This window comes from Anabrus simplex, chromosome 3, assembly GCF_040414725.1.
Source record: "Anabrus simplex isolate iqAnaSimp1 chromosome 3, ASM4041472v1, whole genome shotgun sequence".
Lineage (NCBI taxonomy): Eukaryota > Metazoa > Arthropoda > Insecta > Orthoptera > Tettigoniidae > Anabrus > Anabrus simplex.
Genome location: NC_090267.1, coordinates 104,121,412 through 104,140,898, shown reverse-complemented (window position 1 = coordinate 104,140,898; position 19,487 = coordinate 104,121,412). Strand labels below are relative to the sequence as shown.

Sequence of the window (19,487 nt, the reverse complement as noted above, 5' to 3'; positions counted from 1 at the left end):
ACATTTAGAGGGAATTCCAAATACCTACTTTTTACGTGTGTAACATTTTTCGTTTCTCACATATTCTGTAGATATAATCTTTCGAAAAATTCACCCCAATATGTCACTCCTGTTTAACCGCCATTAATTGGATTTTCCAAAAACAAATAATACGTGTTTCTTTATTTTTAAAGGAGATCCCATATACAAATTGTCAGTTCTGTAATATTTTCAGTTTCTGAGATATGTGTATCCTCATTAAAGGCATTCAACCTTTTTACACCCCTCCCATTGAATTTACAGAAAACAAAAAAAATACGTGTTCCTTTATTTTTAAGGGAGATTCTAAATGCCAACTTTTTACATCTGTAAACTTTTAAAGTTTTTAAGATGTAGACACACTCATTTTAAAAATTCACCCCCCCTTTTCACCCCCCATTATTTGGATTTTCCAAAAACGAAAAAATACCTGCTTCTGTATCTTTAAAGTAGATCCCAAATACCACTTTTCAGGTTTGTAACATCTTCAGGTTCAGAAATATAAGTAGCCACATTAAAGGCATTCAACCCCTTTTTCACCCTTTTCCACCCTTCCCATTGGGATTTTCCGAAGACAAAAAAAGTACGTGTTTCTTTATTTTTAAAGGAAGTTCTAAATACCAATTTTTACATCTATAAACTTTAAAAGTTTTGAGATATAGATACACTCATTTTAAAAATTCACCCCCTTTTCACCCCCAACCATTAATTGGATTTTCCAAAAACAAAAAAGTATATGTTTCTTTATTTTTAAAGGAGATCCCAAACACCAATTTTCAGGTCTATAATATCTGCAGGTTCTGAAACATAAGTAGCCTCATTAAAGGCATTTGACCCCTTTTTCACCCTATTCCACCCTTCCTATTGGAATTTTCCGAAAACAAAAAATACGCGTTTCTTTATATTTAAAGGAGATTCTAAATACCAATTTTTCCACCTATAAACTTTAAAAGTTTTTGAGATATACTGTAGATGCACTCATTTTAAAATCCACCCCCCATTTCCACCCTCCCATTAATTGGATTTTCCAAAAACAAAAAAATAGGTGTTTCTTTATTTTTAAAAGAGCTCAAAAGTACCAATTTTCAGGTCTGTAATATCTTCATTTTCTGAGATATAAGTATCCTCATTAAAGGCATTTACCGATTTTTCACCCCTTTTCACCCCTCCAATTGGGATTTTCCGAAAACAAAACAATACATGTTTCTTTATTTTTAATGTTGATTCTAAGTACCAATTTTTACATCTGTAAACTTTAAAAGTTTTGGGATATAGATGCACTCCTTTTAAAAATTCACCCCCCTTTTCACCCTCCCATTAATTGGATTTTCCAAAAAAAAAGTACGTGCTTCTTTATTTTTAAAAAAGATCAAATGTATCAATTTTCAGGTCTGTAATATCTTAAGTTTCTGAGATATAAGTATCCTCCTTAAAGGTATTCAGCCCATTTTTCACCCCTTTTCACCCCTCCTTTTGGGATTTTCCGTAAACAAAAAATACGTGTTTCTTTATTTTTAATGGAGATTTTAAGTACCAATTTTTACATCTGTAAACTTTAAAAGTTTTGAGATATAGATGCACTCATTTTAAAAATTCACCCCCCTTTTCACCCTCCCATTAATTGGATTTTCCAAAAAAAAAATTCCTGTTTCTTTATTTTTGAAAGAGATCAAATGTACCAATGTTCAGGTCTGGAATATCTTCAGTTTCTGAGATATATAAGTACCGGTATCCTGATTAAAGGCATTCAACCCCTTTTTCACCGTTTTTCACCCCTACTATTGGAATTTTCTGAAAACAAAAAAAAATACGTGTTTCCTTATTTTTAAAGAAGATTCTAAATACCAATTTTTACATCTGTAAACTTTTAAAGTTTTGAGATATAGATACACACATTTTAAAATTTCAACCCCCCTTTTCACCCCCTTAGCAAAGGAATATCCAAAAATCCTCTCTTAGCGAGCACCTACATCTTAATATGAATCTATGCCCAAAATTTCATTTCTTTATGTCCAGTAGTTTTGGCTCGGCGATGATGAATCAGTCAGTCAGTCAGTCAGTCAGTCAGTCAGGACAAGTTATTTTATATATATAGATGTCACTCCATGCTTTCCTCTTTTCTCTCCACCGCTATAAATTACTCTAAACTCATCGCTGTAGAAGTCTCCATTTCTTTCCCATCTTGTCTCACATATACTTAATATATCTATCTCATTCTTCATCATCTGGTCTTTCACTTCATCCAGTTTTCCGCTTTCACCATCATTTGTATATTCTATGTTCCCATCTTCATGGCTGTTTTAGAGGGATTTCGCTTGCTAATGTCCTAAGAAGTCCTCTTACCACTCCTGCCAGATCTTGGGTTTCGAAATTCATGATCAGTAGTTAACGTTTCCTCATTATTGTCAGCTTTCATGGTTGCATTCTACTTGGGATATCCTTAGGATCTTTAATGGAATGGTTTTCCATTGCCTTCTCTATTCTGTGCCGTCGACCAGTATGTATTGTTTTTTCCGCCTTTAGGGGCAATTTCTCACTCCAAGGACGAGAGAGTGCCCTGACATCAATTCGTTCATCCACCCTCGGAGGAGGCTATTGACAACATTGAGGGGGGCCGCTCGTACCATCCTATCTTATATCTTCTTTAAAGATACATAAAAAGCCCACTTTTACTCTTACAATAAAGAATCACTTGTTACATCCGGAGTCACAAAAAAGGTCAGCTTACTATAGTCACATATACAGAGCATTCAGTATACCTCTCTCCCATCTAGAATGAGAAAAAAGAACTGCTCTTCATCTGTAAACAAGCCCAATATAATGGTTTTGGACTTAATGAGGTAAATAAAATGATTAGAAAATTCAAACAGAGGTTTCAAAAAATCTAACATCTAAGATAAAGAAGAATGATAAATATGCTAGGTTCACTTTTAACAATCCCAATATATATGGTAAATAAAATAATTAGAAAATTCAAGTGTATGGTCACTGTCTATATTGGGACCTGAATAGCTGTGGCATGATTTTATCTGATTCCTGTATCTTTGCTTCATTAGTATATAATCTAACTGAAATCGCCCTTTGTATATACATACACATTAGCAAATCTGTTCAGAAAATATGACTATAAGATTGCGTACTCAACTAGCAATAACACTAAGCAAAAATTTTTCAGCTACAATAGTGTTAATTCCCTATGGAAGGGCAGTCATTTCGATTCAGGAGTGTACAAATTGAACTGTCACCAATGCAAAAAATCTTACGTAGGGCAGACCAGAGCAGACCAGACGCAGTTTTACGGTAAGATATCTTGAGTACTTTAATGCTGAGAGGCACATGAGTGCAATCGGTCATCAGTTGACTACTATAGGGCAAGATCTGACAATCTTAAGTAAAACAAATAAAGGCAGTCTACTAAACAAACTAGAAAGTATATATATTTGTTTAGATCAACAAGGTAAACAGGACAATAACCTCAAAGATATAATTGATAATAAGAACCCCTTATATGTAGGAATATTAGCACACCTGAAAGGATTAGGCATAAAAAATAACACAGACTGTAAAAGAAAGAAACCGATTGAACCTCTGTCCTCCCGAATATCTATTGCCCCACCCCATCTTCTGAAGCCATTGAAACCGTGACCATAAGCGGCACGCCTCCTCCCCACTCCACAGCCTTGCCTCCTCTCCCAAAGGAGGAGTAAGCTTCAGAACAAACACATCGCTATTTTACTAGACGGAAAGCTGCATCAGTTGCTGCTACATCCCTCCAAGGACACAGTGGGTTACCTACATAATAAGGCAAGACGCCACTCATTTAAGTACTTCGATAGGTTCCCTTGTGCAGATTTTAATACATACTAATACAAAGCAATCCCCCATTTTTGTTTCATTGCAGATTTTGGGGAAACTTTATTCATAATAACAACAAGACAGCAACCAGTTTCAGAGGATCCTATAATAAACAAAATTCAAGAGATCCATTTTCACAAAATTAAATCAAATGACAACACTCACCTTGGGAAAAAAAAAAAAAAAAAAAAAAAAACCAGCTGAAGAGAACAGTTCTTAATTAAAACAGAACATCGACAAGAAAAATTTCTTTTTCAAAAACTTTTTTAACTATAAACAACTAGGAAACATACACATCATTGATGAACAAAAATGTTGGATGCTAACAAATATTTAACGTCTGTTCAAGTGAATATAAATAGTTTTAAATTAGGTTAGAACATAAGTAGATCCATTTTCTCTTTCCGTTTCACTGCCCCACTGAACCCTCCTCACAAATTTTAATTATTTCTATCTCTTTTAAATTAATATTGTTTTAAGCATAACAAGGTACTTTTTAAGATGTTTCTTGAGAAGAAAAATGATTTGTAATTTCACCTATGCAATATAATGTAGCTGAAGATGTTCCTAAGGAACGAAACAATTAACTTGCTTAAAGCAAATATAAAGTATCAAACAGGTGGAAATTTACTTTTATTGACTTAATGTAAATAAGATTTGACTCAAGAAATGAAGCTGATTTCTTGCAAACACTCTGCTTATTATTATTGTTAATATTATCATATTATGGTTGGCATTAGTTATTATTAAGTGTTGTAGGTTAAGACTAGATAAGTGTAAGAAAGGGAGTACATCCCTAACTTTGCCAGAATAAATAAAACATATTATTATTATTATTATTATTATCATCATCATCATCATCATCATCATCATCATCATCATCATCATCATTATTATTATTGTTGTTGTTGTTGTACTGGAAGGTACACCCCAACGCTGCGCATTCAAATTCTGCACCTAAATGAACTCCTCTATTGGTAAAACAGAGAAACTGAAACTACACCAACTTAGAAATTTACTCAGAAAATGTCACCACAGAAATAAGATGTAATTTTGTTATTGTGAAGTTTCCTGAACTGACTGAATTTCTACTAGTTTTGTTCACTATCCATCAAGAAGTTTGGACACTTTTCCACAGATGACACTACTTAAAACTATGATCATACACCCTGGTGTGAGGTGTAAGAACTTATAATTCAAAGAAGTTTTGTATTCATATTTTTTTTTTTCCTGCTTGATGTTCATTTATTTTTGGGTTGGCAGTATTTCCTTTTTATTTTTGCCAATTTTGAATCTACCCAATCCCTAATTTCTGTAATTAATTTTCCATCTACCATCGGCTTCTTCTTCGATTCTGTGTGTAACTTTGAAATTAACCAATAAACTTGAGTGGGTGTGGCTAGTTTAATCTTGAATGGTCTCAAACCTTCCCTGAGGGTTTATAAACTGCGGATTTTTATGTTTCTTGGCCAATTGATCAACATCTTCTGAGTGTGTGTGTTAAGCAGTAGGCGGGCGGCCTTTTCGTCGGCAGCTAGAACTGCTACCAGGTATGGCTACATAATTCCATCTTTCTTGTTGTCACTACCGCCGCAGATTATTCCAAGGGGAAGGTCCGAATCTTTAACCATGTAACCTATGTTTATAAAATGTAACTTCTGCCGGCTAATGTAAAAAGTTTCATAAAATCTTTGACTGTAAATCGGGGATAGAGAGTGATGTACCCTCTCGAGCTCCCCTTCATCTTGGTTTGAGGTGACTACGTTTTAGAACTGTTTTTCTTCCTTTCCGTAATGCATTAATTTACCCTTGTACGAGTCACCTCAGTAGTTTGGGAATAGCCCCTGTTCCATCGGCCTAGTGCCCTTGAGGTTTTAAGTGTTCACATCTAGGAGTGCTAGTATACGCCTCCATTCATTTTGTGTTCGGGCCATTAATTTAACCTGTTATTCTTATCCCACGAAGGCCCAGTAGGTTGGGTATTTAATACACCTGTAAAAATAAGTAGTGCCTTGAGAGGCCTGTAATTGTAAATTGAGGTTGCCTCGAGTAGGCGTGGAAAACTGAGAGCCTGTTCACTCTTTTTCAAAAGTTTTGTAAGGTTTATGAATGCCTCTTGAAGGCTAGATGTTGTAATTTTGGGAGCAAGTGCTCTTTGAATTAGGGGATTTCTTCCCTTGTACAAATTTGTGCTCTTTTGTAAATTTGAGCTAGGAGCTCAGGAAAAGTAAAGCGAGGGATTGAAGCCCAGGATCTGTTAAAACCACTAATCTTGTCTTTTCCTAGACTTGTTTTATGATCATCACTGTACCTGATTGTTTCATTATTGTGATGAAAAATTGTTAAGTTTGAAATTCAGAAAATATAACCTTCAGTTTAAGTTTTAAATTAATTTTGATTTGGTATTTAGGCCCATTCCAGCCCGCACCTTCTTTAACCTCTTTCTGCTCCATGGGTAACCCCATAACAACTATTATTATTATTATTATTATTATTATTATTATTATTATTATTATTATTATTATTATTATTATTATTATTATTTAAGCTGTTCCATCTCCTTACTCCCTAGTCTTCCCAGTTCAAAGTTTGCAACATTTTCATAACACTACTCTTTTGTCAGAAGTTGTCCAGAACAAAGTGTGATGCTTTCCTTTGGATCTTTTCCAGATATCTCACATAACCACTGCTGAGTTTGGCATTACTTGTGCTAGTCTCCTCACTTTCACCTTTCTTGTATAACCTCGCTCATGTAAGTCTGTTCCTTTCTAAGATTCATATTCTATGTTTTCATGACCTTTTACCATCATCTTTCTTTGAGGGGTAGAATCTCTTTTCTGAGATTTGGAGTTGATGACCTCAATGTTAATGCCACTTCAGACCTCTTCAACAAGTAATATCTTACAAAGGGCTATAATGTATGTGTAAGGAAAGTGCATTTTATAATATTTATTGTAAATTTCTTGTTATAGTTGGAAGACATCTCAGTTAAGTATGCAGATGAAGCTCCTGAGAACATTCGAGAGGATTGTCGTCCGGGCCATCCTTACATGACCTTTAGTATACAGCCAAGTGTATGCCTTACATTTGTGAATCCTCAACCTCAAAATGGTCACTTTACTGTCACTCTCAATGTGAGGCATGGAGACACAACTACCAGGGTAGCAGCAAGACTGGCACGTGCTGACAGGCTGATAAAAGGTGAGTCAACGTTTTGGCTGTCTTAACACATTGACTCCCATAGGCGCCTTAAGGTGGATAACATTGTGCCAGTGTAATCTCCCAGAATAAGAACTTGTGCAGAAATTTAAAGTTTGGATCATAGTTCCTTCATTTTCATAGATGACAGTTAGATGATTGTTCTGACCTTCCTTAACACATGTCAAAATAGTCATTCCCACCTTGACTCGTCCTGCATAAATATTTTCTTTTCCCGGCACTTTCCAAGCCCATGGTCTTGACTCCAGTGTTGTTGTGTTAGTGCTACAAACAAGACACAGTATGCTGTGCAGTAAGTTTATATCTGTTGAAGAATCTGTTAAAATAATTAATAATGATGATTCAGGAGATGGACTTATCCCGGATTTAGAAAGTGAAAGTGATGATGAAACAACATTGTGCAATAATGGTGAAATACCAGGCAATGCTTCTCTGTCTGACACCTCTTCAAGCTATTCTCCCCCATTACCTGTGTTTTTAGCGAATGTAGGCCTAAATGTAGAGGTTCCAAACAGTGAAGATACAATGTCTTTTGTAAATATATTTATGAGCGACAGTTTCTTCGAGTACGTTTGTGAGCAGACTAACATATATGCACAGCAGGTTATCAATAGTGCACCGCATCCACTCACGAAATACTCAATCTATCAAACTTGGAAACCTTTGTCAGTGACTCATACCTGCCAACTCTTATGGTTTATCCGTAAAATTTAAGAAAATTGCAGCATTTTACGGTTTTATGGATGGACGGTGTAATTTTATGACTTCACGGACAAAAATTTGAAACGTTAACATTCGATAATTGCTCCACTTCCGTACAATCGATTGTTTGCATGGATTGAAGCACGCTTGGTCTTGGTTGAAGGCAAGTCCACAATAGTCAACAGCTCATTCTTTGATATGATTAGTATTTTTAACCGTGTGATGTTTGTGCCGTTATTGGAATTGAATTTACAGCAGGGATAACAGTTCTTCCATGTAAATCTTAGCTGTCGACAGACTCTGCTCCGCAAATTCTTTGTGCCGCTACATTCGCTTGTTGTGATTTAACCTATATTCTTTGTCCACGTGAGTGGTGGTGTTTGTTCACGAATGTTTTGGCCTTTTAAGGTTATGACATATTTTAATGAAGTCTTCGAGATTTTATGTTATAACTTCATGCTTCGCAGTTTCCTGTATTCGTTGGACTAATTACATTTGTTCCACTGACTGGGTATACTGCTATTAGCGAAGCCCATTAAATTATAAAGAAGAAGAAAAATTACATTCGTTCCACGTGTGTGTGTTTTTTACCATGTGCATATTGTTTGTTCACGAGGTTGGCGTCGTGTTCATTTAACATTTTAAGACTTTGTATGTTTTGACATATTTTAATGAAGTGTTTGACTGCCTTGAGTGTTTATGTTATAATTTTATGTGATGTTCAGTGATCCAGGTTTCTTTTGATGTTTCAACAGATATAGAGACATTTGTTATCAGACATTTTCATACGCTATATTCCTATTGTAGATTATCATGAATAATACCAACAAGAAACAGTACTTCCAGACATTAAAAGAATCACATTCTGTTGATTTTCCATGCATACTAAAATCAAGAAAGGGAGAAAAATTTGCCTTTTGCACGGTATGTGGGTGTGATATTAATATTACACATGATGGGAGAAACAATTTACGTAATCGTGTGAAGTGCGGTAAACACTTAAGTTATGTTAAATCGAAGGAAGATAACAAGAAAATCAACACCTTTTTTGCCAAGTCTGGAAACGTTGACAGTGACGTAATTAGTGCCGAGTGTTGTTTACTTCAAAATCAAAATCTCCTTATTTGCAAATGAGGTGTCTACCTCGGTGGCAAATGGTACACTAAAGTACATTATTGTCAAGCACTAAATATTAAATTATCAAGAGAAGAAAGTTTTCTTATAATACAATATTATACAATTTACGCTAACAATTTTTTCTATTAAACACACAGCTCATCCATAATGAATTTATATTGTTTACAAAATTCTACTTATGGTATCTCCTGCACTACTTACAAATATAGTCAAATGATATACAGTATGTGGAATTACTTCAAATGATATTATACAACTGTAAGATTAAACTTTACATTGCTTTTTTTTTTTTTTTTTTTTAATTCTGGAACCTAAGTAGCATAACGACCTGCTGCATCTTAACCAGAGCCCCTTTTGCCACCACTTTTCAGGGTTCCTGAAGGGCCTTCACAGCTACCGTAGCGGTCCCAGGGTCCTCGAAGTCCCCACTGTACTTCACCCCTACAGGCAGTCCCCTACTTTGGCTGTCCAAACTCCTTAGACCAGGGGATGGAATTAATTTATTCACATACATTTTTTAATTTACAATAACCTGCACTGGTCGAATGCCCTCTACCACTTCATTTATTTTCTCTGTTGCTGTTTATTCTCTTCTTGAATATCTGTACAGATTTTGGAAAAGGATCAAACACTACCCCTGGTAAACTGTTCCACTCCTTCACACCCTTCCCAATGAATGAAAATTTACCCCAATCGCTTCTGCTAAAATTCCTTCTAATTTTATATTTGTGGTCTGTCCTGCCGATATAATTATTTTCCAACTGAAGCCTCTCACAGATATCTCCCCGTGCTTCTTCTCTTGTATAGACTCTATATAATCCTATAGGTCTAGTTTTCTCCCTTCTCTTACTTAAAGTCCCACCCAAGTTCCTTTAACATTTCTGATACACTACTCTTTCTCCTGAAATCCCCTGTTACAAATCTTGCTGCTTTCCTCTGCACACTATCTATTTCTTTTTATGGTATTCTTGGTGAGGATCCCAAACACTGTTTGCATATTCCAATAATGGACGAACCATACTTAAGTAACTTTTTTCTTTTAATTCTTTATTACATCCTTTAAGTAGCCTCATTATGACATGTAACGATCTGTATGCTTTCCCAACAATGTCATCAACATGACCCTTCCAGTGCAAATTACTTTCAAATCTCACACCTAAGTATTTGCACTTGTCATCTTTTGGGATAACTACCTCATCCAAAGTATATTCAAATTCAGTTTTAAAGCTCCTGTTTGTAAAAGTTGTAACAGTTGATTTGCCTCCATTAACCTTCATATTATTTTCTTCAACCCATTGTTGGATACTCTGAAGGTCCCTTTGTAATTCTGAATGTTCAATTCTCAGTGTTATTTATTTCTCTATAAACAATTATGTCATCTGCATACAATCTTATTTTTGATGTTATATTGTTCCCTAAATCATTTGCGTATATTAAGAAAAGTAACAAACCGATTATACTACCCTGTGTAATTCCCTTCCAAACTTTCTCTTCCTGCGATACATTATTTCCTACTTTGACTTTCTGAACCCTTGAATTTAGAAATGTTTTTATCCCACGTGCAACCCTTACGTCCAATTCCCTCCAATCCCTCCAATTTCTTTAATAATATTCCATGTTCCACTCTATCAAAGGCTTTGGAAAGATCTATGGCTATGCAATCTGACTGACTTCCTGAATTTAATTGATCTGATATGTCCTGCTGAAATCCCACCAGTTGTGCCTCACAAGAAAATTTCTTTCTAAATCCATACTGGCTCCTCATGAACCAATTTTTATCATCACATATCCCTCTGATGTACTTTGGTATTAAACTCTCCAGTGTTTTACAAACTGTACTCGTCAGGCTGATTGGTCTGTAATTCTCTGGTTTCCTTTTATCACTCTTTCCTTTATAAATTGGTATTATTATAGATTCCTTCCATTCCTGCGGTATTCCACTATTATTTATTCAAAGAGAAATTTTAAATAAGGCACTATGTACCACCCCATTGTCTTTAATACCTCTCCAGTAATTTGATCACTTCCTGCTGCTTTTCCTTGCTGAAGCAGTTGGATTTCTCTGAAAATATCTTCATTTGTGAATGAGAAGCTTCTTGTTTCCCTCTGTGTCTCTCCCTCTCTATCTTCTGTTTCAGTTTCCAACACCTGACAATCATCTACTGAATCTCTGAATTCCCTACTAAATAGGTTTGCTTTTTCAGTATCTGTTAAATAGTGTTCACCCCTTTCTCCCAACATTGTAGGAATTTGGATTCCTTTTCCTTTTTGATTCCTGATATATGAATACAGCTTTTTCCATTTCCCTGTGTGGTCATTACCCTCTTAAAGTATGCCATTCATATAATTCTATTTTGCTTCCTTTTTCACTCTCTTCAGTTTCCTCATTAGCTGTTTTCTAGTTTCTCTACTCTCCCTACCCTCTTTGATTTTCCTGTTTACTATTCTACATTTTCTTTTTAATTTTCTTATTTCCCTTTATAATAAACAGGGTCTGAGGTCATTTTACCCTTCTTAACAGGTACAAATCTCTTTTCTCCTTCCCAAACGATTCCTTTAAATTTAGCCCAAAGTGTATCCACATTACTCCCTTCACTTATCCAACAACTGAATTGTGATTTAAGGTAAGTCCCAAATCCTTGTACAATTTCTGTACAATTCCTTGTCTTGTGTAACCCTCTTATTAAGCCTTTTTGGTACGAGTCCTACATCCATTATTACAGCCTTATGGTCTCCTGTTCCTTTAATTACCTCAGTTTTATCAACAATTTCCCATGGTTTAACCAAGAATACATCTAGTAAGTTATTGAGACAAGTCGGTTCTTGTACTACTTGTGTAAATCCTCCCTCCCAAATTAACTATTTGCCAGTTTCTGTTCATGGGCTTCACTTGCAGCTCCATTCCATTCAACTTCAGGCAAATTTAGATCTCCCCCAATTATTACCATATCATTATTATTGTTTTTATGAGTATAATCTAGTATTTCCTCAAATATTTCCATGTCTCTTTCCTCTATTCCAGGCCTGTATGTTCCTATAATTCCCACCTCCTTCATATTATCACAAACTAATTTTATCCCTAATATTTCATCCCTTTCATCGGTAAACCATTGATGTGAACTATAAGTTTCCTTCACCAGAATAAAGACACCCCCTCCCTTTTTATCTCCTCGGTCTCTACGATAGACTGTGTACCCTTCTGGAAATACTTCTCTGTTACCCACCCCTTCTCTCAACCATGATTCCACTCCTATCACCACATCAGTCTCATAAGATTCCATCAATGTACCGAATTTTAATTGTTTATTTACTACACTTTGACAGTTTTCCAAGAGCAATCTCAGGCCCCCTTCCTTCCTAAAACTTGACTGTTGCATTTGGGTAACTGAAATTCCTTACTTTCCTGAGTTTCATTTTCTAGTTGACTGAGCCAGCTTGAAGTACAACTGGCTCTTTCTACTAGTTTTCCTAGTCAGTATTATAATTCAAGGGAGTTGCCTGTTTTACAGTACATATCTAAGATTAATAAAATCTAGAAAAATATTTGCTATCTTTCGTTTACCTGAATTGTTTAGATGGAGGCCATGTTTTGTATAACAGTATCTCCCAAAACTGCTGAGTATTCCGAAAATGTTTACAAATTTTAACAATATCTGTATTGACCTTGTCCACTTCAATGTTCACACACGAGTCTCTACTCAAATCATGCCTGTGGGGCACGTTCACTACAAAGACGTTAGTGTGGGTCAGCTTCCGTAGTGTATGTTTAAGTTGTAATCCTACATTCTTGGCGTCGTCGTGAGCTACGTCGTTCGTCCCACCGATGATAAGCACTGCATCGCCGCTCCCAAAGTTCCTAGTTCCTTTTTCTACGTTTTCCAGGACACTGCTGATAGAAGCTCCTGGATATATTTCTCCGGTTGCTGCTATATTCTCGTCGTTTATCACTCCCGCAATTCCCCTTCCTTGACTATCACCAAACACAGCTACCTTTGCTGATTTAGGCCTAACTGGATCTTGAATCTGAAATCTGGGCCTAAATTTTAACGTTGGCACGGCAACGGCAGCGGATCGCAATGATTTGGTTTCACGCGCGCGATCACTTTCTTCCAGAATTAAATTATTTAGGGCAGAAAACCTATTTCTGATGCTTATTTCCGGAAATTCAGTTGTAGATTTCTTCTTAGCCGGCCATCCATGAACTACTTGACACCACGTGCTCGAATTTGTTACTGGTACCGGTATATCACTCGAAGAATGGTCAGTCCCTTAAGTGCGGCTGATCATTTTTCACTAATATTCAACATTTTCCGCACTTTTCGTCACATTTTACGGTTAATTTACTCGGAGGATAAAACACTACGTCATCATTACCGGGCGCCATTTTGAAAAGAAAAAAATGTGCCCTTAAGTGCGGCTGATCATGCTGGTGCTTTATTTAAGAAGATGTTGCCTACATCAGAAGTTGCAAAGAAATACAGCTGTGGTCGCATGAAAACGACATGCATTGTAAATGGCAAAAAATGCATGATCTGAAGTTGTTAAGTGCCTTCAGACCGGGCCATTATCTTTGACAATGGATGGAAGCAGCGATTTGAATGCCAAGTTGTATCCCATTGTTGTTACATTCTACGATATACCGCAGGAAAAAGTAGTGAACACTGTGGTATCCATACCAGCGTTCAAGGGGGACTGAACAGGGCAAAACATAGGTAACCTGATGTTATCACAGCTGAATTCTCATAACACACCAATTGAAAACTGTGTGGCTTTCTGCTCTGTCAGTGCTCTTGTTATGATAGGACACAAAATTGGGGTTTCAGCAGTTCTGAAGAAAGTTCAACCAGGTATTGCCATCATAGGTTGCATTTGCCACCTGATTAATCTAGCAGCTGAAAAAGGTGCTGGAAAATTACCACTTAAAGTGGATGAGATCCTTGCTGATATATTTTATTTCCTAGAGAAGAGTGTCAAAAGGAAAGAACGCCTTCAGAAATTTCAGAACTTGCACAATAAAGAGGCAAAGAAAATTCTGAAGCATATCTGTACTAGGTGGTTATCTTTATGCAGATGTTTGGATAGACTACTGGACCAGTGGGATCTGTTTCTTTCTTTCTTCAAGAAGGAAGTAATATTATGTACCCAAAACATTTCCATAAGCTTGTCATCTCTCAGAATACTAGAGTTGAACAAAGTGGATCCAAAGAGTATCAGAAGAAGAGAATTCTTGATTCTGCTAATACAAATGCCCCTAAAAGAATAGCATATTCATACCTGCCAGGTATTCCGGTTTTTCCATAAAATGTACGGATTTTGAGTGTGTTTTACAGTTGTGCGGATGAACAACGATATTGTATGGACTTTGAATATCCGCGCTTGGTTTCACTTTCTGCCATCAAATCGGATTTGTTTGACTTTTGATAGTAGCTGGTAATATGAGATGCAGTGTTTGAAATTCGACTGGTAAATGTATCGATAACTACATTATCGATTATCACCGTGCTTTTGTCACCTGTTCGACCCCAACTGCTACTTCATTCACTGAGATGTTCCCAAACAAGTAGCAGGCTGTGATTTTGAAGAAAAGAAATTTGTGAAAAGTAGCAGGCTGTGTATAACAACTTTAGTAAGTGCATCGTGCTTCATAGCAGCTGTGAAAGTCTGTTTGTGTGTGGGTGTGAGTAACATTGGCGGTAGTTCTGAAACTCATGGAATTGTGTGACGAATTTGTAAGCGATTTAGTATTTTTAGTGGTGATCGTGATGAGTTCAACTAAGAAACAATATTATCAGTCTTTTAGGGAGGCATATTCTGGTTAATTTCCTTGTTTTATATGATCACAGAAAGTGTTCCCGGTATTAAGTAGAAACAGATGAGCACTCATCAAGAATTAACTTTATGTAAGTATTTAATTTCAGGGGTGATCATAACATATATTTGACTTGTATTAGTATTGTTTATAATCTCCCCCCTTGTTGTCCTTTTCCATTATGTCTCAAGACTTTGCGACGCATGCGCGTGTTGTTAAAAAATTTCCACTTTTGGATATTCTGGATTGCTCTTTTCGAAAGTTGGCAGGTATGCATATTCTTCCAAACCTATCATAAAAAGTAAGACTTCTGCTACAACACATGAGGAAGAATTGTTTATGTTCCTATCCTCAAACTTGAACAAGGCCTTTTGCACTTTCCTTCATGTGACTATTCTTGTATTTGACAAATTCAATGTTGCCCTTCAGACTTCTTCCCTACAAGTTCACTTTTTATTAGAACTTCTAATGGATTTGCTAAAGCAGTTGTTCACCAAGTTTGTTAAGCCCAAAATTGTCAAAAGCTCCTCATTGCTTGAAGTTGAGTACAACTTGATTCAAAATCAAAGATGTGATGATGAGTTAGTTATTGGCATTCAGACTTCAAACATAGTGAATGATCTCCAGGATACAGATAAATCCCTTTTCTTTTCATCAGTGAGAAACTACTTTTGTACTGGCTGTAACTACATCATCAAGAAGTTTCCACTCAAGGATGATGTGTTAAAGTATGATCAAGTTGCTAGGTTAGACAAAATTGAAAATGCACAGTTTTCTTCCATTTTTTTATTTTGGAAAAGTTTCCTATCATGTTATGCAAGGAAGAGAATGAAACTACAGATGAGGTGATGAATGAGCTTCAGAGGCATTTCACAGCTCTTCAGGTAGATGACACTTAGGTTGCAAATCAAGATGCTGCAAGTAATTCCAGTTGGGTGCAAATATCAAGAATTCGTGGAGCCAATGGACTTCTTAAGTATAACCAAATTTCTAGAGTAATGCTCTCTGTTCTCACCACACTCCATAGCAATGCAGAATGTGAACGTGTTTTCAGTCTTGTAAAGAAAAATAGAACAGAGTTCAGATCATCCATGTCCAATGAATCTCTGAAGTCTATTTCTATTTTGAAGACCAGGAGTTCTGGTCCCTGTTATGACAAAACATTTTCTCAAGACTTTTTGCAGGAACCAACAAGGCCACAACTATGACTTTAAAGACAAACTAGCATGTGATATGCAGTGTGTGTTATATTATTTCTTGCCTGTGTTACATTAAACAAGTTTTATTGTGAAAAGCCTTTTTCAGTTATCACATATCTGCTTAATTTATCAAGGAAGTCCTGTTATGAATGCTCCAAACTAATAATCACAATGCCTGCTGCTGTTTAACATGGATTTCTTCTTGATTGTTATGTTCATCTACAAGTCTTTAGCCTGTATTGTCAGTAGATATGATTTCATTGAAGTATCCTGTTTAAAGCATGAATTATTGTATTTTGTAACCCAGAAGTGTTATTATTTTCTTCAAGCTGGGGTATGTCAATAATCCTTAGATTTTTTTGTCGCGTGTGAGTTTTACTGATAGCCCCTTTCAAAAGTTGGCATGTATGGTGACTGAAATGAAACAGTTTATCGATTTGAAGTTAGTTACTGGAATTATACAGAGACCAGATCTAAAAATGTATTGGACAGATAATCCTGTGTTTTCATCACCTGTATTTTCCGAGACACTGTCCAGTAACAGGTTTGAAAATATTACAGTGGTTTTGCATTTTAGTGACAGTAGTAACTATGGCAACAGTGCAGACAGGTTCTATAAAATCAGGCCATTATTAGAAAACTTTCAGATCAGTTTTCAGTCGTTTACAGTCCTGACTCAAAGATCGCTTTAAATGAGAGCATGCTTGCATGGAGAGGTCGGTTGTGTTTTGAAGTGTACAGTCCATCTAAAATAACTAAGCATGGAATTATGGTTAGGATGGTGTGTGACTCTAAAACTGATATATCTGCAAATTGCTCATTTATGATGCAAGTGGAATGGCCTTAAATAGTGCTGTCCTTGAACTTGTTAGTACTTGTTACTACTGCAACAGTTGCTCTTGCAAAAATTCTGTGTGAACAGAATACCACGGTTTATGGGACTATCAAGCAAAACGGGAGTACCAAAGGATCTTAAGGTCCAACAGAAATCCTTGAAAAGTGGGGAATATTCAAGCGTGATGTGGAAATTCTACTTGTCTCATGGATGGACAAGAAAACAATAACCATGATTTCATCCATGCATTCTGCTGAAGTGGGTGAAGTCACTTCAAATTTTGGCAGAAAAACAATGAAGCCAGTATCCATAGCAGATTACAATCAGCACATGCATGGAACAGAAGACACAGCTGACCAATACCTTATTCTGCACCCCATAATGAGAAAAACTTGTAAATGGCCAGAAGTCCAATACTCAGACAAAAATTACCTATCAACAGTTCATACAGACAGTTTCCAGATACTATCTTGAAGGTCATAGACCTCCAGCCCCTGTCCCAGTCTTGGCCCCAGCCCAAGTCAGAACGGCCTCTCCACCTTTCTCCGACATGTCATCACTAGCATCCACGCCGCTGCATTCCATTCACCCCCCCCCCATGAAGAGCACCAGATAAAGATCTCCCATCACATCTGAATGAAAAAATGAACGAACATGTTCTGCTAAAATTTCCACTACTGAAAACTGACCCCTACCTGATAAGATGATGTAGAGTTTGTCTCAAGAAGAAAAAAGTATTTGACACAAGGTGATACTGCAGGAAGTGTGGCATCCCTCTGCACTCTGGAGCATGTGACACCAAATATTACACCTTAAAATCAAAGGTACTAGAATTCCTTTCCCAGGTATCTTCTAATTTTCACATTATTTCAGAGCGTAATACAGGAGTAGTAAATATTTTTGTCCCACAGTGCAGAAAGTAGAACTGGCAAGCAAGAACTCTTAAAAAATGGCTGGGCTGGAGGTTTTAATGCTCTGGTTACTTCCTGGTAGAAGAAAATTTTTTTTTGCCTTTTACAGGTTTTTCTCATTAAGGGGTACAGAGTAAGGTATTGGTCAACTGTGTCTGTTCCATGCATGTGCTGATTGTAATCTACTATGGATACTGGCTTCACTGTTTTTCTGCCACAATTTGAAGTAACTTCACCTACTTGTTGAATAACTTTTACAGATGTCAGTGTCAATTTCTCCTCTTCAGAAAACCAATTATATTTTTCATACTATGCTATGTACTTGTAGTTTGAGCTAATTACAATTATATTTAATAAATCCCTATAATGTGATTCTAAATTGCAGATAATTTTAATAAAATTAAGAAAGCAGTTTAACCAACTTTTATTAGTACTCTGTTCTCTTTGAAGACTATGTTATTCTTGTGCTTTTAGACCCTACCAGTATTCAGTTGTGGCGGTATGAAGACCCTGTCCTTGGTCCAAGACAGATGCCTGTCTACAATCAACCAACTGCAGGAAAGCAACCCATTAAACTTGAGGATGTGTTTCATGTTGATGTGGAGAACAGCAATGTAGAAGTAGTTGCTAATGGAACGAAATATCCATTAGGTTCATCAGTAGTATATATTGTGACATAGTGTAAGAGGAAAAATAGGAAAAAAACATTTTAATTTATTTTCTATTATCTCATATGAGAGAAATATCTGCTGTCCTAAAATGTTGTTACTTACCTTAGCAGCTGCAGAAAGAACAATGGGATGTAAACGACTGTGTATTCTATATTACTTATCAAGTCCTTAACAATCAGCCAAGAGAATATATCTTGGTAATTATTATTTATAAGCTTCATATCCGTATTGATTGGTATCACTATATAGATATAATATGAGTCACCACCTTATCAATACACTATTTTATTTACTACCAAACTGGTAAATAGGGTCAATACCGGTTTCGACCCCTAAGGGGTCATCCTCAGTTGACACATACAAAATATCTACAAAAACATCAAATAGAGCAAACTTATAAATCCCATAATATACGCATATCCAAACTAAGATGTACTTACCAGCATTTTAATGACATATGAATTTTAAACATTAACCATTATATGTGATGTTTTTGTAGATATTTTGTATGTGTCAACTGAGGATGACCCCTTGACCCCTTAGGGGTCGAAACCGGTATTGACCCTATTTACCAGTTTGGTAGTAAATAAAATAGTGTATTGATAAGGTGGTGACTCATATTATTTCTATATATATCTTGGTAAACCATTAGCACATTACTGGTGCACCTTCTAAGGTATGTTGCTCATTTTATTATATTTATTTGTATACAGCCTTTTAATGTGGGATCATATGAATGTTTTAGGAGAGTGAAAACTTGTAACTGTAGCCAATCAGTGAATTGGAGTGTATTTCTCTTTACTGATGTCTTTTCAGTATTATAGTATTGACTTGATTGGCATTCCTTGTACTGTTTTGTTCAAATATAACTTGACAATCTTTAGTATTTTTAATTATTGTGTTTAGAACCCAAAACTAATGAGAATTTATTGATTACATTCTGGATATAATTGTAGCTATGCAAGTAATATTTCTTCTCACTTTTAGGGTTTGTGAATAAAATTAAATTTCAACGTCTATCTTCCCTCTGTGCTTTCCAGGTGCCCACTGAGTATTGCATCACAATTTCAGCACATGCTAACCCATAATACAGCATTTCACTGTCTTAATACCACAAATGCTTTGTAAAAA

At 36.0% G+C, this 19,487-nt stretch overlaps 1 protein-coding gene across 1 annotated transcript in view; it reads left to right on the top strand.

Annotated features, from left to right (window-relative positions):
• The window catches only part of LeuRS (Leucyl-tRNA synthetase), a 427,288-nt gene extending 408,049 nt beyond the window's left edge, over positions 1–19,239 (top strand). Inside the window, exons 18-19 of the mRNA XM_067142663.2 lie at positions 6,846–7,074; positions 18,160–19,239. Of these exons, the coding sequence (XP_066998764.2) occupies positions 6,846–7,074; positions 18,160–18,365 (435 nt within the window). The 3' untranslated portion in view covers positions 18,366–19,239. The remainder of the gene's footprint in view (positions 1–6,845; positions 7,075–18,159) is intronic.
• Positions 19,240–19,487: the final 248 nt, after the last annotated feature.